Genomic DNA, 26,818 nt, shown 5'->3' with positions numbered 1-26,818 from the left:
TGGGCGGAGCCAACCGCCTGGCCCACCCCCTGGTGTGCATCAACAGACTCTTGGAGGAAGGCAACAAGGATTTGTAGGTTAGCAGATGTGCCTACCTGGAGTGTGGGGTGTGGTGGTGTTGTGACCTGTGTCCCCTGGCTTGCCCAGGGCGACACAATTCAAGTACCCAAGTATAATGTAAGTCGATAGAAAACTCAAGCATTTTTCTGAAAAAATGCTCAACTTCCCCATTGATTTTCATTATACTTGGGTACTTGAGTCGTACCCATCCAATCATCCAACTGCTTGTTATGAGTACCAAGCACCCAAGCATGGTAGTGATCGCTCATCACTATTTATGATGTATACAATAATCTAATTTAGTTTCATCTGAACCTAACACCTTTTTCGAAATGTCATGTAGGGGACACAGTTAGCATGTGGAAGAAGGTGCTCTGGACAAATTAGACCAATATAGAACTTTTTGAGCTATATGGAAAATGCTTTGTGTAACAAAAACTAATACTGCACATCACCCTGAAAAAACCATCCCCACTGTCACACATGGTGGTGGCAACATCATGCTGTAGGAAGGCTTTCCAGGGAAATTGAAGCTGGTCAGAGTTGATGGGAAGATGGATGGAGCTAAATACAGGGCAATTCTGGAGGAAAACCTGTTAGGAGCTGTAAAAGACTTGAGACTGAAGCGTAGGTTCACCTTCCAGCAGGACAATGACCCTAAACATCCTGCCAGAGCTACAAAGAGATGGTTTAGAGCAAAGCATATTCATGTGTGTGAATGGGTCCCAGTCGAGACCTAAATCACATTGAGAAAATTGAAAATTGAAATATAGAAAATTGTATATAGAGCAGTCTTAGTGTTTCTTATGTGATGCATATACAGCAGCTTCAGTTTATCCTATCTGACATACAGTGTACAGGAGTCTCAGTGATTCCTATGTGATGTACACTGATGAGCAAAAAGGTAACAATGTTTTAAACTTCTGAATTTTAGGCTCCATATCTCACCATCCACTACAGCTTAAAACATGAGACTACCTTCATTTTATAGACAATCATCTTGGCTATCTCATACATATATTTGACTTGAAACTATTTAGCACATTATTAGTTATGTAGATTTTTGTCATGTCTCTGCATTGTTACTATTTTGCACCTAAAAATCTAAATATAAATTTTTATGATTAGCAACATAGTTATGTAAGTCCTGCACCATCAAACCCATAATGAGCCAAAATAATAAAACGGAAAGGACAGGCAAGAGCCTGGATTAATAGCAGCTGCAGTGGCGGTGCTCACTCAATCAAAAGACAGCCCAAAATGAATTCCACAATAAAGAAAAAAAGAGTGGCACTCACCCTGGCATGCAAAACTAGTTACTTTAGTCCGTGAATTTCCATAAAATCACAGAGGGTTGGGAAATAGATGCACACCGCACATCAGACACACCGCACATCATTTTGCGCCTAAGTGCTTCAACAGGTTTTTAGTTTGTCTATCTCTTTAAGCATTTTTTTAAGGCGTGTACAAAAGTGCATTCATGAACAGTGTTGTTAACCTTTGACAACCGCTGAACAGAGACCAAACAGAGTCTAGAGTAACTCTGCTACCTCATTAGTGAATGGATCCATAGGGGGTTTAACCTGAATCATGTATTTCGGCGATGTAGATAGAATCCCCAATGTAAGTGCTCAGCATAGAGCCCAGGATAAATGTGAAAGGGTTCTGTACACAAATCACCAACAAATAGCATTCAACTCAACCCACAAAAGCACAAATCGCCACTGTGGTCTGTCATCAGTTAACGGAAATATAGGGGGCTTCCACACTACTGTTAATACAAAGGCTTTGGAAAAATGCTATGGCTCGACCTCTCAAAAATCTAAGCTCTAAAATCCAAATGTCTCCCTCCTTTTTGAGTCCCACAATGTGCCTAAACCACAGTTAGCATCCACATGTTTGGCATTGTAGTAGTGAAGAGAGAGCCCGCTTAATTTGTGAGGTGCAGGTTTCCAGAAGCACAAGCTGGGCACAAAGTACGGCCACTACAATGTACTGGGCAGAACAAGGTCTGATTACTAATCTTTAAATCTGCAACATTCACTGCATTTAACACCATGAGTGTTTTCCAGACACTAAATCATCACTACACCCATTGATGATTTCCCAGAGGGGTGTAATTTTCCAAAATGTGGTCACTTGAAGGGGTTTCTTCGGCTCCGGCTAAGGGCTTTGCAAATGGAGTCCACAAACTAATCTAGGAAAATCTGTGCTCCAAAAATGGAATGGTGTTCCTTCTCTCCCAAGACTTGTGTTGTGGCCAAAAAATACTGCACAATCTAAAGGTATTGCGACGTTCAGGATAAATTGTGTAATACATTATGTGGCCTTTTTTTCCCCTTGTGAAAATTTGAAATCTGGGGTTAAAGTTTGTAAAATGGGGTCACTTGTTGGTGGTTTTTGCTTTTTATGGCATCTCAGGGGCTCTGTCAACGTGACATGACACCCCCAAACCATTCTTACTACATCTGAACTCAAATATGGTGTTCATTTCCTTAATCACTTTGAACTGTTCCTCAAAAGGAGTTTTTGACCACATATGGGGTATTGCCGTACTCAGGAGAAATTGCATAACAAATTGTATGTTCCATTTTCTCATGTTACCCTGGTGAATTTGAAAAATTTGGGGTTAAAGCAACATTTTTGTGGCTAAAAATATATTTTTTCATTTTCACGGCTCAATATCATAAAATTCCTTGAAGCACCTGGGGTTTCAAGGTGCTCATCAAATATCTAGATACATTTCTTGAGGGATCTAGTTTCCAAAATGGGGTCACTTGTGGGGAGCTCAACTGTTTAGGCATCTCAGGGGCTTTGCCAATGTGACATGGCCCCCGCAAACAAATCCAGCTATATGTGAACTCAAATATGGCGCTCCTTCCCTTCTGAACTTTGCACTGTACCTCAAAGTTGTTTATGACCACACAATGCGTATTGATGTACTTAGGATAAATTGTACATCCAATTTGTACAGTGCATTTCCTGTTACCCTTATATAAATGAAAAATTTGGGGTTAAAGCAACATTTTTGTGATAAAAAAGGTATTTTTTCATTTTCACAGCTTATGATTATAAAATTCTGTGAAGCATCTGGGGGTTCATGGTGTTCACCAAACATGTAGATATATTCCTTGAGGGGTCTAGTTTCCAAAATAGATTCACTTATGGGGTACATTTACTATTTAGGCACATCAAAGACTCTACAAATTCAACATAGCATCCGCTATCTATTACAGACAATTTTGTGTTCTAAGATTCAAATGGTGCTCCTTCCTTTCAGAGTCCAGCCATGCTTCCTAACAGTTTATTTCCACCACATATGAGCTATCAGTGTACTCAAGAGAAATTGCTCAACAAACTATATGGTACATTTTCTCCTTTTATTCTAGTAAAAATGAAAAATTTGGGGTTAAAGCAATATTTTTGTGGTAAAATGTATAATATTTTCATGGGTAAATGTTATGACATTCTGTGACGCACCTGAGGGTTCAAAGTGCTCACCAAAAATCGAAAATAATTCCTTGAGGGGTCTACTTTACAAAATGGGGTCATTTGTGGTGGAACTGTTTAGGCACATCAGAGGTTCTCTAAATGCGATATAGTGTCTGCTATCTATTCCAGACAATTTTGCTGTGTAAAATTCAAATGACGTTCCTTCCCTTCCAACCACTGTCATGCTCCCAAACAGTAGATTTCCACCACATATTAGTGTGGCGCCCTTGACTAGCCAGGTCGTCACAGGTACTACAACACACACCCCCACCCGGAGACAGGCACATCAGCCAGACACAAAATCCTTGTTGCCTCCCTCCAGGGGCTGATGTCCACACCAGATGGGGTGGAGCCAGGCGGTTGGCCCCACCCACTGAGGAGTTCACAATCCTGGAGACGGGAAAAGGAAGTCAGTCAGTAGGAGTCAGGAGAAGAGTGAAGGAGGAGTGAAGGAGCAAACTGACTGTGTCTGGGTGTGTGGCCCGGGCACTTAGAGCAAGGTTGGCAGATGGTGGTGGCCGTCTGCAGGAGAGGCAGATCAACGCAGAACCGTAGGACCGGGGACGGGCGGTGGCCCGCCGGTACCGAACCGGGGAGTGAAGTGAAGCCAGCACACACAGGCAGGGCCTGCGGACCCCGACCAGGCTTGGAGCTGCCATTAGAGGTCAAATCCGTCAGTGACCGGAACCCCAGGGGTTTCCTAACAGCCAAGACCCGATTGAAGGCAACCGTCCAACCAACAGAAGAAAATACAGCTACTGCCACAGCTAGAGTTCCAAGGGCCAGAGCCTGCAGGCAAAAGGGCTCCTCACATATACACGCTGGGGAGCGCCGCTCGAGTCCCCGGATCTGGCCCACCGCTCGAGCCACCGAGCAGCCATCGCAGCTGCGCCGGACCCGAGCGTTAGCGAGCGCAGCAGCGGCGGCGCCCTCCCCGCCCGGGACATTAGCGTAGTCAGGAAAAATTGCACAACAAATTGTACCATGCATTTTCTCTTGTTATCCTTGTGAAAATGCAAAATTTGGGGCTAAAGTAACATTTTTGTGGGAAAAAGTACAATTTTCATTTTTCCTTTCACATTCCTTTAGTTCCTGTGAAGCACCTAAAGGGTTAATAAACTTCTTGTGTGTGATTTTGAGTACTTTCAGGGGTTCTGTTTTTAAAATGGTGTCACTTTTGGGTATTTTCTCTCGCCTCGGCCTCTCAAAGTCACTTCAAATGTGATGTGGTCCCTAGAAAAATAGTTTTGTAAATTATGTTGGAATAATTAGAAATTGCTGATAAACTTTGAAACCTTCTCACTTCTTAACAAAAAAATAATCAAAAATTGCACTGATGTAAAGTAGACATGTGGGAAATGTTATTTATAAACTATTTTTGTAACTCTTTGATTTAAAGGGAATGTATCGTCAAAAAAAAAAATCAATAACTGAAAAAAATGTAAAGTAATAATATTTTAATGTTTTGTTTAAATATTATTTATTTTTTTTTTAACTCAGCAAAATATAAAAAAAAATTAAAAAGTTTGATATTTTCCACTGTTTCCACTGTTTAACAATAGGGGGAGCAGCTTCTGAAATCCTACAGAAATCCAACTGTATAAAAAGCTCAGATCACAGCTGCAGTAAAGTGGGCGGAGTCTGCTCTCCTGTGTGTGATGGCACGCCTCCCCCCTCCCAATCTGAGTGTTTACAACACATAACAGAGAATGAATGTAGGGACAGAGCCATTTTATTGGTGACCAGAAATGTCTAAAGTGTCACCAAGGACAGAAGGAGTATCACACAGGACAGTGTTATGATCCGGAACCATGGAAGACCACCACAAATCATTGGCAAAAAGGTGACAAGAGCATTGGCAACTAATCTGGCCGCCATCTCCTTACTAACCAACACAACTAGAAGTAGCCGAGGGGTGAACTAACATCCTGTGCACCGCGAACCCAGACGGAGAACTAACTATCCTAAAGGTAGGAAAGATGAATAACTCTCTGCCTCAGAAAATAGACAAGAATAGCAAGCCTCCCACATTCAAAGACTGCGGTGATATAGGAAAAACACAATACACAGGTAGATGACAGGATTAGCAAAAGGTGAGGTCCCCGCTGACTAAAATAGGAAAGGACAGGAAAGGGACTGATGGTTGCCAGAGAAATACCCTGCAAAATACCAAGTTCCTGATAGTACAAAAAGGCCCTCAGATCGCTCGATCTGAACTCCATCCTATACCAGGTGCCCTTGTCATACCAATGAACAGAAAACAGGAATCATAACAAAGTCAACAAGCCACAAAACACATGGACCTAAAGGAGCTATACTCCACACAGAACTGCTGGGAGTTCCTCAACAATCCACTAAGGGGAAAAATCCCTGCAAGCAAATAAACTGAAAATAACCACAGCAAAATGACAAACCCAGATAAACAAAAGAACCAGACAATAAATAAAGAGCAAGCACTTATCTGGGGAAGATGTGGTGTAAAGGTACCGTCACACATAACGAGATCGCTAGCGAGATCGCAGCTGAGTCACCGTTTCCGTGACGCAGTAGCGATCCCGTTAGCGATCTTGTTATGTGTGACACCTACCAGGGATCAGGCCCCTGCTGTGAGATCTCTAGTCGTTGCAGAATGGTCCAGGCCATTTTCTTCAAAGGCGATGTCCTGCTGGGCAGGACACATCGCTGTGTTTGACACTGTGTGACAGGGTCACAGTGACTGCTGAGATCGTTATACAGGTCGCTACTGCGACCTGTATTGTTCCTGCATCGCTGGTAAGATCTGACTGTGTGACATCTCACCTGCGACCTCCCAGCGACTTACCTGCGATCCCTATCAGGTCGTATCGCTTTCGGGATCGCTGGTAAGTCGTTGTGTGTGACTGGGCCTTAAAGCAGGATTAAGCAGGCTAGAGATACAAAGAACAACTGACATCCGGCAAAAGCCTGCAATCAGACCAGGACTTAAATAAGCAGAGAGTTAGCAAAGGAAACACCCACTGCACAACACACCTGGTCTCTGTCCAAACCTTTCCTGGCCACCAGAGGGAGTCTCCCAGCAGCCAAGACATAACTAACATTCACAACAGGACAGGATTAGATACACGGCTCAGCAGACAGTATCACACAGGATAGGATTAGATACACAGCTCAGCAGACAGTATCACCCAGGACAGGATTAGATACACAGCTCAGCAGACAGTATCACACAGGATAGGATCAGATACACGGCTCAGCAGACAGTATCACACAGGAGAGGATTAGATACACAGCCGTGCAGACAGTATCACACAGGATAGGATTAGATACACAGCCGTGCAGACAGTATCACACAGGATAGGATTAGATCCACAGCCATGCAGACAGTATCACACAGGATAGGATTAAATCCACAGCCATGCAGACAGTATCACACAGGATAGGATTAGATACACAGCCGTGCAGACAGTATCACACAGGATAGGATTAGATACACAGCCATGTAGACAGTATCACACTGGAGAGGATTAGATACACAGCCGTGCAGACAGTATCACACAGGATAAGATTAGATACACGGCTCAGCAGACAGTATCACACAGGAGAGGATTAGATACACAGCCGTGCAGACAGTATCAGCGGTAGCAGCGGCGGTGGCTGGGGAGAGCTGAGGGAGGGGGTGTAATCGGAGAAGGTAACAGCAAGAGGGAGGGGCGGTGGTAGCAGTAGCGGGGGCAGAGCGGGGGCTGGGGAGAGCGGAGGGATGGGGTGTTATCGGAGACGGTAACGGGGGGAGGGGAGGAGAGGAGAGGGGAGGGGGAAGGGGCAGCGGCCCGTACTCACAGATCCCGGCGGTTGACAGGGGTATAGTGGAGCAAACAGTATACGCTGTGAGCTCCACAATGATGGCGCCGATCTCCTCCCTCTGCTGTGATCTGGACAGCCCAGGGGGCGCCTCCAGGTCACAGCAGACGTCAACTGTAACGTAACTGATGGGGTCGGATCCCGACCACTGTTCTCTATGCACATGGGCTGCCATAAAGGAGTGTGCAACTGTCGTTACACACACAGCAAATCCAGCATGGCCCCCAGTGCCTCCAGTAAAATTAGAATTAAATAAAAACTAAATAAGCTGCGATTTTCATTTTGTATTAAAAATACTTGATTTCATAATCACTATTTTTAATACACAAATAAAAAATCGCAATACCTTCCCTTTAAAGGTATAAAATGTAAAAATTTGAAAATTGCTAAATTTTCAACATTTTCACCAAATTTCTGATTTTTTCACAAATGCAAAACATATCATTACAAATTTACAAATACCATGAAGTCCAATCTATCATAAAAAACAATCTTGGGATGACTGTGATCTTTTGAAGGGTTACAGAGTAATTACCTGTCAAAATAAGACTGGTCAGAATTTAAAAATTGTCCGAGTCATGAAGGTGAAAACAGGCTGCGAGTTAAAGGGGTTAATGGTCTATTTTTATCAATTAAAAAAATGCAAAATGAATGCACAAACAAAGATCTAAATCAAATTAACATATGATGTCACCGCCTTTTGCCTTCAAAACATCTATTCTTCGAGGTATTCAGCAGAAGCTTATTGGAGAATTAACCACAGATCTACTGGCACAGACCAACAAGGGAGCCAGTTCAAGAACAATATACGGCCCCTTTACAGTCCAATAGCTCATCATATTGCACAATTCTACCTATGTTGGAGGTGGTAGTGTCCCACCTACCTCTTGGGACCTTAATAAAACTGAAGTCATTGTCTTCATTCCAAAAAAATGTTGGTGTCAATCATATACTTCTCTAATGATATTGCTTGATGTACAGGTATCTGCCTGTATTTCTCAGCATTGAGGACATCATTTTCCTGACCGAATGCTCAACTCCATTTGCTGAACTGAGCCTCATATTTGCAAGGAACCTCTATTCTTTACTATTATCTACAGACACTCATTATTGTACCACTTTAGCAAAAAATTGTCTACTGTTAAAACAAAATATTTCCCATTTTGATTCATCAGTCCAGAACACCTACTGTCAATTTTCTACACCCTGATACCTATGTTTTGTGCATAGTTGAGTCACTTTGCCTTGTTTCCATGTTGAAGGTACGGATTTTGGCCACAATTCTTCCATGTAGACCACTTTTTGCCAGACTTTTCCAAACAGTAGATGGGTATAGCTTGGTACAACTAGATGTTGCTAGTTCTGAGCTCATGAACTGCTGGACATATTCTGACCTCAAACAGAAGTAAGCATCATGGGTTTTTCAGCTGCTTCACTAAGTTTGCTTGGCTAACCCCTGTATCAAAAGTCTTCAGTGTTGCCCATTTGTTGGTGTCAGGTGTCCTGGGTGCTCTCTGCGGGCACAGTGAGCCAGGAGCATCTAGAAACTGTTGGCGATGCAGGCTTCATAGAAATGGTGCCTGGAGTCGGTGTGTACGCAGATTGAGCTATCAGCTTAATGACGAACCAAGTTCTCATCTGCGCATATACCACTTCCGGGCGCCATTTTCCTTACGTCCGCTGCTGGGAGATCAATGGATCGGAGGCGTCAAGTGTGCAGATGAGATTTTCAGCTCAGAGCTCAATCTGCGCATGCACCGACTTTGAGAGCCATTATTTGAAGCCCACACCGCCAACATTTTCAAGGTGGCCTCTGCCTGACCCCTTGCAGCGAGCACAGCCCAACATCAGCATCAGGACTGGCCCTAGAACAGCACACAGCCCGCAGCATTGCCCCTGCCTCCTGTGACCCCTCTCCACCATCCCCCGGTAAGCTACATTTGGCTTATAAGATGCACCCCCTATTTTACTCCCAAATTTGTGGGAGCAAAAGTACGTTTTTATATTCTGAAAATACGGTAATTGATAAAAACAAACTATTAACACTTCTAATTTTTAAAGCACTTCCACTTGGCAGCATAGGTTCAACATTTGCTAAAAAACAAACCTTTCAATGCAATATTGTCTGTAATGACAGTTAAATGACTACTTCACTACTGAATAGTATTTTCTAAACAACAGGAAGTAGCAGCCCATGCACCTATGTAATTAATTTTAAAATTGCAAAATTTAGGAGTTTTATATAGATGATATTGAAAATGGAAAAGAATCAAATGTTTGAAGCTATTTTTAATTATTTTATCTATTTTAAAATAAAACTTTGAACATGAGTTGCCTTTATAGCCACAGAAAATAAATGAATGTGTGGGTGAAATAGTGGCTGGGGTTGACAAGTTTAAAAGGGGATGCGTCATCAGAAAATCAAAATTGGGAGTAATTTAATTCATGTTTTGTTTTTTTTTTCAGGAAATGTAAATTAGCAGCAATAGAATGACTCGGCCCTATTTAATTGTAATAAATATCTACTGAGCATGTGCAAATGTAATTGTGGAGGGAGGTGAAGCAGGGAGAGCTTGTAAATGGTTGTTTCTGAGCTATCAGCAATGTACAGAGGTAGTAACTGTCCATGTAATCCTATCTATGATGATATTTTGATTTCTTAAAAGTCATCTGTAAAGAGCAGGATCCATTAGGTGCCCTCCAGAACTTTGTGTCACGGGAATGATGGGTAACTGAGCAGGGGCACCTATAATGGCCCTCAGACTGGAGACCGTGTGCTGTATCTTATTCCAGAGGAAAGCTCAATTGTAGCAAGGTCTGCACCACCAGCGAGACCAACACTCCTAATGGGGGGAGCAGGGGAACCTAGAATGGCCCTCAGACTGGGGACCATGTGCTGTTTCTTATTCCAGAGGAAAGCTCGATGGTAGCAAGGTCTGGACCACCAGCGAGACTCTAACTCCTGTCTGTACCGTGGTCTAACTCCCCCTCTCCCACACCCCTGGAGAGGGCTGGGACCAAAGTAACAAACCCCACAAATAATGCAGAAAGGGGAGATCCAAAACACGTACACACTGCTACCAGACACAAGGGAGAGCCAACAAGTCCACAGGAAGAAATAAGTTACAGGGAAGAAATAAACTGACAACAGGGATAATTCCACACCCCACCAGATATCATACAACTGATCACCACTAACTGGATTACACGGTAAGACTGGAATCGCTGGAGCAAAGTTGGAGCTACTATCAGCGATGAGGAACTGGAACCAGCACCTTACAAAGAGTGAAGGCAGCTGTGAGTGGTTATTAGCAACTTGAGCTCCTTGCAGTAGTTCACAAGCCAGCAGGAGTTAACTCCTGCTGGACTGATGACCACTGAACAAAAAACAGCCGAAGCCCGACTCTGGCTGAACAACTAAGAGACATCAGGTTTCCTGTCAGACTCTGCAGTGTGCACAGAGTCTGACAATGCCATGAAACCTAGCAAGTGCAAAGCAGAATATTGCATGATACTTTGCAGCTATTTTCTGTTCCAGCAAATAAAGAGGGGTTCTGATTAGAGGAGCCCCTTATTTTAAATTCACATGTTCTTAAAAGCCATAGGAAAAATGAAAATCCATGTAAATTTCTTACTAAAGGAGAAAGACACAATAGAAACATTGCTCCGACAAGGACCACTTTCCATGGAAACTCTGTAATTTCGATGCATAAAACAAATTTGCTTGTCCTGGAAGTATGTCTGCTGAATTATTGAGAGATAAACTGGGGTCAGCTTATATTTCTAGGTGTCAAAAGTTATGGCTTATTGTCAATCACAAATTCCTACTAATTTATTCATCTCGCTGTATATTTTATCATAGTAGACAAAGGTTAATGAACCAATTTTCATTGTCTTATCTTTGGTAATTCATTTTCAAACACCAGATGGGTTTCAATGCAAATTCTGACCTGTCTGGCATATAAACTGTTAAAATAAATTTGTGACTCCAAAAATAAACCTGGATTAACATATAAGTGACTAGTTATTACCAGATGATTACTGATACCAGTCATTCTCATAACAGATTACAACATATTTGTCAAAGATTGTGTGGGCAGGCGCTTACAGGAAAGAACCAACATCGACTTATTCACATAGTACTTACATCTGCTTGTGGTCCTTTACCGCCACCGGGACATTCAAAGGTGACAAACTCATGACATCGTTTGTGTACTACAAAACTGCAAACTGAAAAGAAAGATCAAATTAATTTTACAGAAATAAGTAAATACATTACAAAAATATATATTAAGCTTTATCAATTACAGTGCTGGCACTATTCAGTCATCACCAAGTGCAAAGTTGTATGCTATGGGTTCAGAAGTTGACATACTCGCTCACAATCCTCAGCAAATGTCAGCTTCCTATTACATCTAACACTTTGATGCAGCTGCCGTGATCAGATATTACTCCAGTCCTCGTCACTGACCCTCCTCTTTGCCCTGGTCAATAGTGACCCTACTACCGTATTATCTAAGAGCTTAGACAATGGTAGGAGGAAACAGGGTGCAGAAGGATTTCAACTTCCATATATATACAGTATGTGTATATATATATATATATATATATATATATAAAACACTGGGTTTATTAAATATTGAACATGCCTCCAATATAAACTTCTATATTCTATATTCATGCTATTGGCATGAATTTCTCACTTGATGTTAGTAACCACCCATCCAATCCACACAGGCAAAGAAATCAGACCATAGGTGTCCCTAAATTAAGTGATGTATAATAATGAGAAATAACATAGGGAAAATGTATTGAACACATAAAAAAAATGATGGAATGTCATGACACCCGCTGAAATCTATCAGTAATTAGAAAGAAATCCTGCCACTTAGAGAAAAATAATATCTTTTGGTTCAACTAGTGGCCTAGAAAAAGGTGTCTCATTACTAAGGTGCCACACAAGAAACATCTTATGATGGATAAAACCAGTGAGCTGTCTCAAGATCTTTGGAACCTTAAGGTTGCAAAACGTACTGGGGGCATTAGTTACAGAAATAATTTATAGAGTATTAAAGGTTCTAGTGAGCCCTGTTGGGACCATAATCTGGAAGTTAAAAGAACATAATTTCACCAAAAATTGGCCATGACCAGATGCTCTTTAAAAAATTTCAAAAATAGAAGTGGAAAGGATTATCAGAAGAGTGGTTGAAGAGCTAAGAATCAACTTTGGAGAGCTACAGAAAGACCTGGAATCAGCAGGTACAATTGTTTCAAAGAAAACAATAAGCAATGCAATCAACCTTCATCGCCTGAATGCACGCTCACTATGGAAGACTGCACTGCTGAACAAAAAGCATGTTTAATCACGTTTAAAGTTTCATGAACAACATTTAGATAAGAGTGTGAAATACCCGGAGAAAATAGTCTTGTCAGAGGAGACCAAAATTGAAGTCTTTGGATGCCATAATACACTCCATGTTTGGAAGCCAAAAGGCACTGCACATCACCCCCAAAACACCATACCAACAGTGAAGTTTGGAGGTGGGAACATCATAATGAGAGGAGGTTATCATTCACTAAACACAGTGATGCAAAAATTAACATGAGTGTTTCATGGAGTACTCCAATGGTCACAGCTCAACGTATCTCTATGGGAGCCTCATTCTAACCTCATTCTGGCCTTATTCTGGCTCTTATAGAGACGTATTGAAGTTAGTCATATGATGGTACTGCAGTGCAGTGTCGGTAAAAACGTAAAGCCAACATTACGTGACTATGACAGGGGCAGGAAGTTTAGATTTAAAGCACCACTCCATCGTTGGAAAACAAAAACCCTGGACTGTTGCTTTAAAGGGAACCAACTATCAGTATTTTCATATATATATAAAGTAAAGCCAGTGCTATACTGGCACTAGGATAATGAATCTATCATATCGTTTGTACATTGATTAAATGTTTTATTTCAGAAATATGTAAAAGTAAAGTTACAGCAGTGTACTTCTATTTGATTGACAGGTGCAACAGGAAGGGAATATGAGAGTCGGGTTCTGCTATCTATTAACTCGCCCCCGTCTTCCTACCTGGCCTTCCTCCCCCTGTCGACGTCATAGACGTTAATTCCAGCAACAAGGGGAGGAGAATAAACTTGTTCCTAGAATGTAAAGATTTTGGATTAGGGTCTGTCTTTTTCTTTTCATATTTTAGGAAATCTACTGAATCTTAATAGTGCCACATTGAATGTACCTTGTTGTCTCTGCTTTATTATGAAGTCCCTTTATACTCAAAAGTTAGTAGATTACATCTTTCTCATTAAACAAAAATGAATATGAACGTAGATAAATAGCATATACAGTTAAACATACTTTTCGCTAATAAAGCATTACATAAAATTGATATTTATGGGACACATTGGCTAAGATCATTTTTTTTTGCCCCCGTAGCTCAGTCTTATACCACTTATCTTTTCAACTTTCACTGTCCTTTTATTACTTTTTTTGGTTCATCCATGCTTATTTTTCCATACTTATTTTTTTTCCTTTGGCATGATATTTACTATATATTTATTGAAATTATATTTACTTTTTACTTATTAACTTAGTTTCCGCAAGTCACAAAGGCTTTAATGATAATTCATGATTTACATGCAATGGTATTTCTGAAACAAAATGTGTTTAATGTGTTTAGATTTTTTGTAGGATATTTTTATGGTGCCTGATGAGGACTTCAAGCCTGAGGTTTAAACATGTTGTTCAATAAAGTCCTTTTGTTAGATACATGATGATCTGATATTTTTAACTACCGCATACCACGGTGTCTGTGCAGTGCCTGCTATTTTAAGTCATACAGCCTTTTTACTATAGGTTTATCTATATAGTGGACATGGAGGCCATTCTTTGGCTTGTGGTTGCAATTGCAACTCATCAGCATCCCGTGATTGAACTTTGGGAGGGGCAAAGGTTTGACATAGTGAGTAATCACCAGGGCTCTTTTTGTCAAGCTCCTCATATATCTTGGTTGCTATTGACCACAACATTTAAATTGCAGGAATCTGTAGGGTACAGATGAAGTTTGGAGAGATAAAGATCCAGACAACTGGATTTCCAACAGTTGATCGTTTTGCACTACATCAAGATTAGCTGCCATCTGATAAGCCACCCAGAGGTTCTTGTCTGCACTTTAATGGATGCTAAAAACAATGCAGCTGCATGTAGTCAAAAAATTATCATAATCTTAGAAAACAAATATATAGGCATATTATTGTCATGGCTCGATTTAGGATTCAATCCAGTGATCTGTTGTTGTGTGGCCTATTGCATTGCCTTTTCTTCCTTGTTCAAATGCGATGGTTCAAATTGTCTTTGTTCTCCCTTCTTGCTTTGCTTCTCTCCAGGTGTTTCTCATTTTCCCATTTTGGTCTGCCCGATCAATTCTGGGTTGGGTCACACATGTTCACCATTCACTGCACTTCCGTGCTGCCAATGTGACGCCCTGGCCTATCAGGTCGTCACAGGGTGCTGTGCAATCTGCCCTTCTGCATGGTACCCGCTCTTCCTTGGTTACAGGTCCTGTCCCTTTGGTGTTGCTAAGAACAGGTATACACAAATCCTGAGGAACACACTGCACCACACCCACCAAACACCCATTGGGTGGCCTGAGGGGAATAGGGCCACCTAGATGGGGGGATGGTAGAAGGAGGGCCAGAAGTGTCAGAGTAGTCAGAGAGAGTCAGTGAGCCATGACAGGACAAGGTCACGCTGCAGAGCTGGGCTCCTGTACCCGTCCCAGGTGCCAGATGTTGGCCTGGCCTGGAAAGAACTGGAACCCCGGTCGCAGGGTGTAGTGGCAGGGGGCATGGTACTGCCACGGAGGGCAGACCGGCGGCCTTGTGCTACAACCGGGCAGGGCCCAGGGCACGGTGGGGTACTCGGACCCTAGGCTGGGAAGAAGCTTTATGCAGCCCAGTAATTCACCCGATGAGGACGGAATCTTTACGAACTGTTTTCCACCCGCTCCAAAATCGGGGTACTAGTGCAACAAGGGGGATAGGACTTCCCAAACCTGTCCAGAAAATCCCAAGCATGAACCCTGAGAGCAAGCTCACCCTGCTAGCCACGCAGGTGAGCGGGACCCGAGTAGTTCCAAGCGAAAGGGATCCACACAAAGTAAGCATAGTGCCAGACTAACCAGCAACGCCAAAATGGCACGGACTCAGCGTGCTCACCCAAAAGTCGCAAGGCATTCAGGACTTTGTTATACCCGGTGTCAGTGTCAGCATCTCTGGACTGTGTGAGTACATTGTGCCCCTCTACCCTTGACGGGTCCCCACTCGGCCATCACCGAGCCCCGGGACACCATTCCCCTGCCCACGGAGGGGTTAACATCACAAGCTGCCATCCCATCGCTCCCGGGTGCTCTCCCCCAAATGCAGCAGCGGTGGTATCCCGCCTTACCACGACCTGTAGGTGGCGTCACGAACACTATCCAATCCTTTCACCCCCTTTTCTAAATACCTTTTCCCTCTTTTTCATTTCGAGCGGCCGGAGACCCCTCGAGCCACTGCGGATCCGGATCTGAGCAGCCCGTCGGCTGTTGCGGGGCGGCACATCTATAGCTCTAGGTGAACTTGTATCTAGGAGTTCCAGTCCTTCGCTTAAGGGTTTACTTTTGGGTAAATAAACACGAGTTGAGTTCATGTTCGGAGTTGATTTATTTTCCTTCCCAGCAGCTATTCCTTTCACATGAATATGTGTTAGTTTTATCACTGTGTTTTTGTGTTTTCCTGCACATCTTCCTCTCCCTTTGTAGGCAGTGTGTTACGTCCTTCCCATTGGTCCTTCAGGAGGTACAAGCAACCCCTCAACGGCCTTTTAAGGAGTTAGGTCTGAGATGGTGTATTTAGTTGTTCGGCTAGGGTCTTTCTAATCTGTACAGGGATCAGTTGGGTACAGGCGCATCGTCTCCCTGTAGTAGGTCCTCTCCGTTTCTGTTACCCATGTGTGAGAGTGTTTATATTCATAAAATTTATGATCAGAACTGTGGTAGTACCAAGCAGCAAATTAAAACAACCCTAAAAAAAACCCTTGAATGCCTTTTAGAGAGTTAGGTCCAAGGTGGTGTTTTTAGTTGTCCGGCTAGAGTCTTTCTAGTCTGTACAGGGATCAGTTGGGTGCGAGAGCATCATTTCCCTGTAGCAGGTCCTCCCCTTTTCCGTTACCCATGTGTGAGAGTGTTTATATTCATATCAATTGTGATCAGAACTGTAGTAATATCTAATATCAAGCAGCACATTAAAACAATCCTAATTTTGAGTTGGATATGCACCTCTATTTTCTCTGTGTGACACTGTTTTAAATATAAAATATGTTTGCTAGTCTGCCCTATTTTCATTAATTCCTAACAAAGCTACAAACTTTATTTCCCTCAACTTTTCTATACTGTGAAAACATTATAACTATAACCGCATTCTTCTTGATTTCCCCGAGAAGAATTTTTAAATTAAATTTGCTAATCTGAATGTCTGGGAAATCCAACAACCACTGCTATGGTGCACTATTATTTTTTAGCATAATTTCATTTTTGGTAACCTATATAACCCTAATTAGATTTCCATCCTAGTCTTCAAGAATGTTTTAGCCACTTAAAGGTCAAAACAAATAAAAAGGTTCCATATTGCAGAGCTAAAGGTACTGCATGTGCCACTGTATTCTTTCTTAGATCCATAAACTAAAAGCTCTGAGGGCCTTTTTAATTAAGCATTTTTCATAAGAAATGAATGTTAAAAGTTGGAATTCTTGAATTTTTGCACACAACGTGTCATTTTTTAAACAGAATTGGAGCTTAGGAAAAGAGACCAATGTACACGCAAGAAAAATTGACGTATTGCGGATTGGAAAACTGCTCTCCAGGTGAGTTCACACAGCGTAAAAAGAAGCACAGTGGATATGAGATTTATATAAATCCCATTCACTTTGTTTGAACTGTAAAATGGTGCATTTGTGACCAGCAAAAATATGCAGTCAAAAACATAACTCATTGTGGGCACACACCCTAATTGTTACAAATCGGCGCCGCCATAGCCGCAAGCAGCCTGCTGCGGTTCCAGTTGCGCCCAGGTGCCGGGTGCCATTTTTGGCCGTGCCTCGGGTCATCCAGATGGCTGCTTGCTCCTCTACGTCTAAGTGTGGAGAGGCGGCTAGAGCGCATGCATGTGCCGATTTACCCCAGCCAGAGCCTAAGTCCAGAGTTTCGCCTAGTGAGCATGCTCAGCCTGATAGTGCCATTTCTGAGGCTAAGTCCTCGGTTCAGGCTACTGAGCATGCTCCTACACTTAGTGCGAAAAGCCTCTTTGCACAGGTACTTGGACTGTGTGCTGTGTCTAAGTCCTGTGTTATGCCTACTGAGCATGCTCAAGCTAATAGTCTGTTTTCTGAGACTGTTGTTCAGGCTACTGAGCATGCTCAGGAACTTAGTGCATTGGAGGTGAAGTCCGGGAAGGACTTCACTGGGCATGTCTGTGCGGTGGCAGGCCCTGATAGGCCAGAGGGCATCAGGTGTCCTGATGATGTGGCCACTCCGGACTGGCTCACAGAGGCCCGCCCCTATGACACGGCACCTCACCATTGGTCGTCAGGTGATGACTGGTGAAGTGTTTGGGGTGTGGCTGCCATGAGGTCATTAATGATGTGGCGGTTCCGGATAGGCCGCTGGTGACGTCGCTGATGACATGGCACTCTGCTATTGGACCCTGGCGGTGCCATTCTGGTTCACCCTGGATTTGGGGCGGACCCAGGTTATAAAAGGCGCTGGAGAAAACATGAAGGTGCGCAGTCTTCACCTTTGCTCAGATAGCGCACACCTCCATGTTAGAGCCCATTGCGGCATAAGCTTTTGTTTGGAAGCAGTAGGTAGGGTTAAGCGTCCGGTGCTTTTCACGCCAAGACACCTGTGGCTCAGTACATCAGGGACAGGCATCGTACTTCCTTGCTGCCATTCCAGTTGTGCTATAGCAGTCCAGTGGCGTTAACTGGACTGCGGCTGCTGCGTCACCTGTCCGTTTGTGCCTCCTATGCACACGGATAGCATACCTGCTGGGTCACCTGTCCGAGAGTGTCCTCTACGCACACGGACAGAGTACTGCTGCGCCACCGGTCCGGTTGTGCCCTCTACGCGCACGGACAGCGTATTCCAGAACCCCTGTGGAGTGAACAGGGTGTTCCTGGATTGGGTGTGTGAACCCTATTTCCCTCCTCGGCTTCCAAGTCAAATGCTACTGGTGTGACTACCTGGTCTGGAGTGTCCTTTACACACGTGGCCAGTCGAGTGATGACCAGGAACGCTAATCAGAGGACCACTCTGCCTGATGTGTCTTACACACGTGGTCGACAGGGCGCTTTCGCAGTGGTCTTCTCCGTCAACGCTAACTGGTTGCCATCCGGCCTGACGTGTTCCCTACACACGTGGTCGGAGTAGCGCCCGCTCCACCGAAACGCTGGCTGCGTTGTCGTCCAGTTTGACGTGTCCCTACACACGTGACCGGTTCCCAATGTCTCCTGGGTTATCTCAGAGCCACCCAGCTCTGTATTCTCTGCCTAACTTTCGGGTTGCCAGCAGCTCCTTTTCCATCTGACAGCCCGGTGGACCCCGACTGGCGATTGGGAATACACATCCTTATCCTAATCCGCCAGTTCCCCCGTAACACTAATACTTTGGAGTGATCTGTTTTCTCTGCACATATAGTTTTTGTTTAGTAAACTAAAATGCTGGTTGTTAGCTGATCCCGTTTTGTGAAATTGGATAATACCAAACTCTTCAGTAGATCAGTTGTTTCCCTGAACAGGTCCTGATACTGATCTGATGGCTGGATCACAACTAGAGATGAGCGGTTCCATTGAGGCTCGGTTCGCCGGCAGCAAATGAGCCTAGCTTCACAGGCTCGAGCTTGACCCAAACCCCAGATCAAGTTATTGATTGGCAATTTGAGTCTTTGCCCACATACAGCCAGCCAAAAGCAGATCACTTCCAAGGGTGGGTGGATGGGCTTTTTTAAACTTTTTTTTTGTTGAACACTACATCATGCTGACGGTACCCTCGATGTGAGCTGTTCAAACACTGCAAGCGGCTCGCACAGGGCTGAGCACCAAACATACCTGAGCACAGCTTTGCTCACACAAGTTTTGTTTGCATGTAAAACATCCGAACCTTGAACCCGAAACTTGATTTTTAAATTTGGTGTTCGGTTCAAAAACTGAACCTCAGGTTTCTTCATCTCTAATCACAACTTTTTATGCAATGTTGTGATCCAAAAAAGTGATCTGATGTGATCTGAAGTAAAATGCTAGAAAAAACTAATAGCATCTGATGAGCAAACATATTTGAGTGGAGTGACTAAAGTCCTTATTCACCAAAATATGTTTTGGGTTTTTTTTGCAATTTGCTTCCACATGGATTCCACATTTTTTCGGAACCATCAAGGGCTATCAGAAAAATTAAAAATCCATAGTCCCCTTACTGGTCACCTCTCCAGCCACCTTGCTTCTCACCCTCACTTGACTGGTCCTTGTCAAATATTCTGATCTCTGTCGCTTGCGCTGAGAACCCTGGGCCTCTCACACTAAAACCAGACTTTCGACACTGAATTGAGTTTAGATGGATCTATGCATGTGCAAGCAAGGTAACGGGACACATGATAAACTTTTGCACATTTGAACAAAACCCTCCTGGAAGTCTTGGTTCAGTGTGATAGAGCCAGGGATTTGAGTGAGAGCGAAATGAGGAATGGACATTTTATGTGAGGAGCAGAGGGCCAGAGAGGTGAGCGGTGAAGTGAGTGTAAGCATTTTTTTTTATTTTTCACATATTAAATCTAGTATTGCTTTAAGGAGATGGAATTGTTGTTGCATTACACCCTGAAGAAACAAATCACGTTATTGTCATGTAATGTAATGTGAATTATGTCCTGCGTTATTGTGGAACTAATGTATTTTGTGAATTGTGCTATGTAGTAGTGTTGTATGTGTTATGCTGACAGAAGGGTAAGAAACAGTTAACAGTTGGGACTAGCCCATAGTAAAAGTGTCTTGAATGCAGGGAATGTGACAGTTCTCCATGCAACATCAGATATGGCCCAGAGTGTGACGAGAACATACCTAAGTTAGTCCAAGTTAGCCGATAAGGCCACATGATGTGGGTGTCCCTGCAGCTTAAGGAGACTGGAGCAAGGGATAGCATGATCTGGAGCATAAAGCAAGAAAGAGGTGACCGGAAAATGGAGTGATCCAACAGAGTAGAATCAGTGAACTGACCAAGAGAACGAGTGACCAAGTAAGACGGGTCCTTTACTAGGACACTCAGCAGTGCGGCCCCGAGTAGCTTACAGCAACTTTGGACCAAACTGGAATAGGACATGAGATCAAATAAGTGCTCCTATCAAAAGTTCCATAGGCATCCGTAAGCATGAAGCTAGAGTCTGGCCTAATTGGCAACCCATCTCCTTTATGAGGAAAACAAGAAGCGGAACCATGGGAGGGAAAGAATGAATCACACAAACTGTACTGTGATGTTGAATTGGGTGTTGGTGAAACGAACAGGACTTGTGATGACAGGGACACCTGAGATGGAAGGAGTGGAGGGACTGTTGGTGGAGATGGTTTGTGTTGTTGAAGAAACGCACAAGAAGACTTGCCCATTACTTCCTGTGCTCAGTTGTTAAGAAGTTACTATTAAGCAAAACTGTTCTTAAAGATTTTATAACAGGGTGTTGATCCAGGGAACTAATCTGATTGCCGCATGTGGAGTCAGGAAGGAATTATTTTTTTCCCCATTGGAGCTTGTTTGACACATTGGGTTTTTTTTGCCTTCCTCTGGATCAACATGTTAGGCTACGGGTTGAACTAGATGGACTTAGAGTCTCCCTTCAACCTTGAAAACTATGAAACTATGAAACTTTGAAACTGGTGTCAAAGGTCCTCACCAGCCCATGCCATCGGCAACATGCATCTGGCATGGGGATACAGCTCCACACACCCAGTCAGGACTCCATCTTTTATGTAGCATGCCGGGGTACAGAAAACGCAGACCTCACCCACGACTACCACCCCACACCAGGCTACAGTCATGGCCAAAAGTTTTGAGAATGACACCAAAATTATATTTTCACATGATCTGTTGCCCTCTGGTTTTTAATTGTGTTTGTCTGATGTTTACATCACATACAGAAATATAATTGCAATCATATTATGAGTACCAAAAGGTTATATTGACAGTTAGAATGAGTTAATGCAGCAAGTCAATATTTGCAGTGTTGACCCTTCTTCTTCAGGACCTCAGCAATTCTCCCTGGCATGCTCTCAATCAACTTCTGGATCAAATCCTGACTGATAGCTGTCCATTCTTGCATAAGCAATGCTTGCATTTTGCCAGAATTTGTTGGTTTTTGTTTGTCCACCCATCTCTTGATGATTGCCCACAAGTTCTCAATGGAATTAAGATCTGGGGAGTTTCCAGGCCATGGACCCAAAGTCTCTATGTTTTGTTCCATGAGCCATTTAGTGATGACCTTTGCTTTATGGCAAGGTGCTGCATCATGCTGGAAAAGGCATTGTTGGGTGCCAAACTGCTCTTGGACAGTTGGGAGAAGTTGCTCTTGGAGGACATTCTGGTGCTATTCTTTTTTCATGGCTGTGTTTTTAGGCAAGACTGTGAGTGAGCCGATTCCCTTGGCTGAGAAGCAACCCCACACATGAATCGTTTCAGGATGCTTAACAGTTGGCATGAGACAAGACTGGTGGTAGCGCTCACCTCTTCTCCTAATAAGCTGTTTTCCAGATGTCCCAAACAATCGAAAAGGGGATCCATCTGAGAAAATGACTTTACCCCAGACCTCAGCAGTCTCCCTGTACCTTTTGCAGAATATCAGTCGGTCCCTGATGTTTTTTCTGGAAAGAAGTGGCTTCTTTGCTGCCCTCCTTGAAACCAGGCCTTGCTCAAGCAGTCTCCGCCTCACAGTGCGTGCAGAAGCACTCACACCAGCCTGCTGCCATTGCTGAGCTAGCTCGGCACTGCTGGTAGTCCAATCCCACTGCTGAAACAGTTTTAAGATACGGTCCTGGCGTTTGCTGGTCCTTCTTGGGCGCCCTGGAGCCTTTTTGGCAACAATGGAAGCTCTCTCCTTGAAGTTCTTGATGATGCGATAGATTGTTGACTGAGGTGCAATCTTTGTAGCTGCGATACTCTTCCCTGTTAGGCCATTTTTGTGCAGAGCAATGATGGCTGCACGTGTTTCTTTAGAGATAACCATGGTTAACTGAAGAGAAACAATGATACCAAGCACCAGCCTCCTTTTAAAGTGTCCAGTGGTGTCATTCTTACTTAATCATGACTGATTGATCGCCAGCCCTGTCCCCATCAACACCCACACCTGTGTTAATGGAACAATCACTAAAACAATGTTAGCTGCTCCTTTTAAGGCAGGAATGCAATGATGTTGAAATGGGTTTTGGGGGTTAAAGTTCATTTTCTTAGCCAATATTGACTTTGCAAGTAATTGCTGTTAAGCTGATCACTCTTTCTGACATTCTGGAGTTTATGCAAATTGTCATTAGAAAAACTTAAGCAGTAGACTTTGTAAAAATTAATATTTGTAGCATTCTCAAAACTTTTGGCCATGACTGTACATTGCTCTGGTTTCTGGAGAGATGTCAGAGCATATTAACCCTAGAACGCGGAACCATAGAAATCTACAATAGAAAACAAGTAACCTAGCAGGCCTGCGAGGCCCCAGGTATGCGTTCTAGGGTTAAGATACCTTTTAATGGCTAACTAAAATAAAGTGATGTTACAAAGCAAGTTTTCGAGACATCTCCGGTCCCTTCATCAGGCATGGTATGACAAAATATCTGAAGAATCACAAACACTGAGAACATTCAATAAATTTTTGTTTCTTCAGATATTTTGTCATACCAAGCCCGATGAAGGGACCTGATAGATCTGGAAAGCTTGCTTTGTAACATCACTTTATTTTATTTTAGTTAGCCATTAAAAGGTATCAGAAGATTATAATTTTGGTCCTCTCACTGAGAACATTCAATAATTTGTCAACTGGCTAACACGGTACCAAAACCTTGTCACTTGTAACCAAGAGCATATTAAGGAACATCAAATTTGAACAAACATGTGAATATTAATTTTACCAAATCCATTAATCTCTACAACTGACACATTTTTCATCAGTTCTGCCATCAGCTGTGATCTGTTTGAGTTTTGTTATACCCTTTACCAAACTTTGTCTTACCTTCTACTATGTTTACTAATCATTTCATTCTACTTTATATTTTCCATGTCCATACTATACAGATACCCTGACTAGCAAAAGGGAAACAATTTTTTGAACTTTTGATTTTCAATTTCCATCCTCTACAGCTTTCAACATGAATATGCCTTCAGTGTACATAATAATAGAGGTGAGCAAACCTCCCAAGATTTAGCTTGGTTCGTATTTTCCAAATTTACCTGTGTTAGCAAAACAGTTTGCCAAACGTATCCAAACCCCATAGAATTCAATGGGAGACAAAACAAAGGCATAGACAACATCCTTAGAAAGTCCCGAAACAGCCAAAGTCATTTTACAGTGGAGCTACAGAGTTGTGGCACAGCCAATAGCTTCCGAGACTATTAACATAAGAAATATTGAGGTGGATGAGTGACAGGGATAGGCCTGGTGGGCTGGGAGCCCTCATACATCATGCAACAGCTCAAACTGCTTTTCTTCTCAGCCACACTCAGCTGGCACCAATATTAAATTCATAGACTGTTATTGCTATACACACTTAAGGATAGTAAGTGAGCTAGATGAGTGAAAGGTAGCTGCATGCCTGCCAGTCTGGGAGCCGTACTGCTACAGGCAACACACAACAAGGAGACCCAACTATGATTCCTCATCTCCATTTTCCAAAATTAGGGGCAGACATCAAGAAAATGGCATCAATTGCCCTAGACTACAAATAGTATAATGACTAACAATTTCCATAAGGATTACATATAGTGTGCCCCTTTAATTAAAGGGGCATAAAGCATACTCAAAGTCAATAAAAACCGGAGAAACACGAGTATATTGCTTGAAAAAATGATTTTATTGATAACAGTGGCAATAAAAAACCCCCAAGGGGTTAAGGAGAAGTGAAGAAAGAAAGTGAAAGAAAGGACCAGGAAAAATGGTTACAAGCCAATCAGGGGTATATATATGTCCGTCCAATACAGGGACAGTAAATACAATAAATTGCACAAAGCCCAAGTAAAAAGTTAAAAAAGGACGGACACAAGTTAAATAAATAACATATATAAGGTGCCTGTGTGTAATGGAATGTAAACAAAGACTGTATGTGCATGCCAGGGCTAAAGTGCTACTTAGTATAACCGGCGCCTCTAAATAAAGGTGCACAATTCAGTAATCATAAAAGTCTCACAAGGCACAGGCAACCATTAGAGTATATCAGCAAACCATAGATCCTGGGACCAAGAGAAAACACCTACGTACGTTTCACAAGAGTGAGGTAACCACCAGCTTCATCAGGGAAAGAAAGATGAAGCTGGTGGTTACCTCACTCTTGTGAAACGTACGTAGGTGTTTTCTCTTGGTCCCAGTATCTATGGTTTGCTGATATACTCTAATGGTTGCCTGTGCCTTGTGAGACTTTTATGATTACTGAATTGTGCACCTTTATTTAGAGGCGCCGGTTATACTAAGTAGCACTTTAGCCCTGGCATGCACATACAGTCTTTGTTTACATTCCATTACACACAGGCACCTTATATATGTTATTTATTTAACTTGTGTCCGTCCTTTTTTAACTTTTTACTTGGGCTTTGTGCAATTTATTGTATTTACTGTCCCTGTATTGGACGGACATATATATACCCCTGATTGGCTTGTAACCATTTTTCCTGGTCCTTTCTTTCACTTTCTTTCTTCACTTCTCCTTAACCCCTTGGGGGTTTTTTATTGCCACTGTTATCAATAAAATCATTTTTTCAAGCAATATATTCGTGTTTCTCCGGTTTTTATAAATAGTATAATGACGTAGCAGTCAGACCTGGGCCATGCTTTAGACAGGTTCTATACCAGCATTTACACTTTCAAATTAAGTTAAAATTAATAGGTGGGTGGGTGACTGACAGGTGTAGGCCTTCTGTGCTGGGAGCCCTCATACCTCATCCAACACACACCACAGAAGTAGAAATTACTATTTAGGTGATGAAATGGCAATTTTGTGCTTGACCACAGAAGTAGAAATCACTATTTAGATGATGAAGTGGCAATTTGGGGGCTTGGCCACAGAAGTAGAAATCACTATTTAGATGATTAAATGGCAATTTGGGGGCTGGGCCACAGAAGTAGAAATCACTATTTAGATGATGAAATGGCAATTTGGAGGCTGGGCCACAGAAGTAGAAATCACTATTTAGATGATAAAATGGAAATTTGGAAGCTGAGCCACAGAAGTAGAAATCACTATTTAGATGATGAAATGGCAATTTTAGGTTGGCCCATAGAAGTATCAATCAGGATTTAGATGATGAAATGGCAATTTGTGGCTGGACCACAGAATTAGCAATCCCTATTTAGATGCTGAAATATCAATTTGGGGCAGGCCACAGGACCACAGATTTAGCTATCAGAATTTAGATGCTGAAATTTAATCTGCTGACAGGACCACAGAATTAGCAATCAGTATTTAGATGCTGAAATGTCGATTGGTGCTAAAAGCACAGAGTTATTATGAATTTGTATTTATCTACATTTAGATGCAGCATCAGCACCGTATTCAGTCTGTAGCAGTCTCAAAATGGCGCAGACACCACATGTCCACTTCTTATATGCAGAGGGACGTATGACTTTGGCAGCCAATGACACAAGCCCCTGTGGATGGTTTCTGCACCCTGATTGGCTTCCAGAACAACCACACATTAAGTTATGGAAAAAACAAAAACAGTCCACCGCTCTTCTGACCTCTCCTCACCCCCTCCCATCATCAAACACTTCCACCATCATACAGCACAACTGTCCTAGCCTGTTATAATAACGTTAAAGAAATGCAGTAGTACAACCATGAACCATTACCAAACAAAGCCGAACATTGACGATTTTTGAAATAAAGTGTCCGGGCTTCCGAACACGAATCCGAATGGGCAAGGCTTGTGCCAAATTTGAAATTAGTAAACCTTTTTCAAACAAATTTGCTCATCTCTACATAATAATATTTTTTTATCATAATAATAAAGACAACATATTAGTTTTAATAAATGATGACGAAACTGAAAGCAACACAGCTATGAACATCCATCTGATTTTCCAATTGCTTTAACTGTAGATGTTTAACAATGGATTTCTTTGGCAGACATCCCATGATATTTTTCTCAATCCATTTCTATC

The 26,818-nt window shown here is 42.6% G+C and overlaps 1 protein-coding gene across 2 annotated transcripts in view; it reads right to left on the bottom strand.

Annotated features, from left to right (window-relative positions):
• Positions 1-26,818, bottom strand: part of PRKCG (protein kinase C gamma) — a 763,615-nt gene that overhangs the window by 396,275 nt on the left and 340,522 nt on the right. For both annotated transcript variants that reach the window (XM_075329229.1, XM_075329228.1), the window contains exon 3: positions 11,540-11,622. In XM_075329229.1, the coding sequence (XP_075185344.1) occupies positions 11,540-11,622 (83 nt within the window). The remainder of the gene's footprint in view (positions 1-11,539; positions 11,623-26,818) is intronic.

The sequence above is a fragment of the Anomaloglossus baeobatrachus genome, chromosome 11 (genome assembly GCF_048569485.1).
Source record: "Anomaloglossus baeobatrachus isolate aAnoBae1 chromosome 11, aAnoBae1.hap1, whole genome shotgun sequence".
In the NCBI taxonomy this organism is placed as follows: Eukaryota; Metazoa; Chordata; class Amphibia; order Anura; family Aromobatidae; genus Anomaloglossus; species Anomaloglossus baeobatrachus.
The sequence above is the reverse complement of the archived record's forward strand: the minus strand, read 5'-3'. Positions and strand labels throughout refer to the sequence as shown.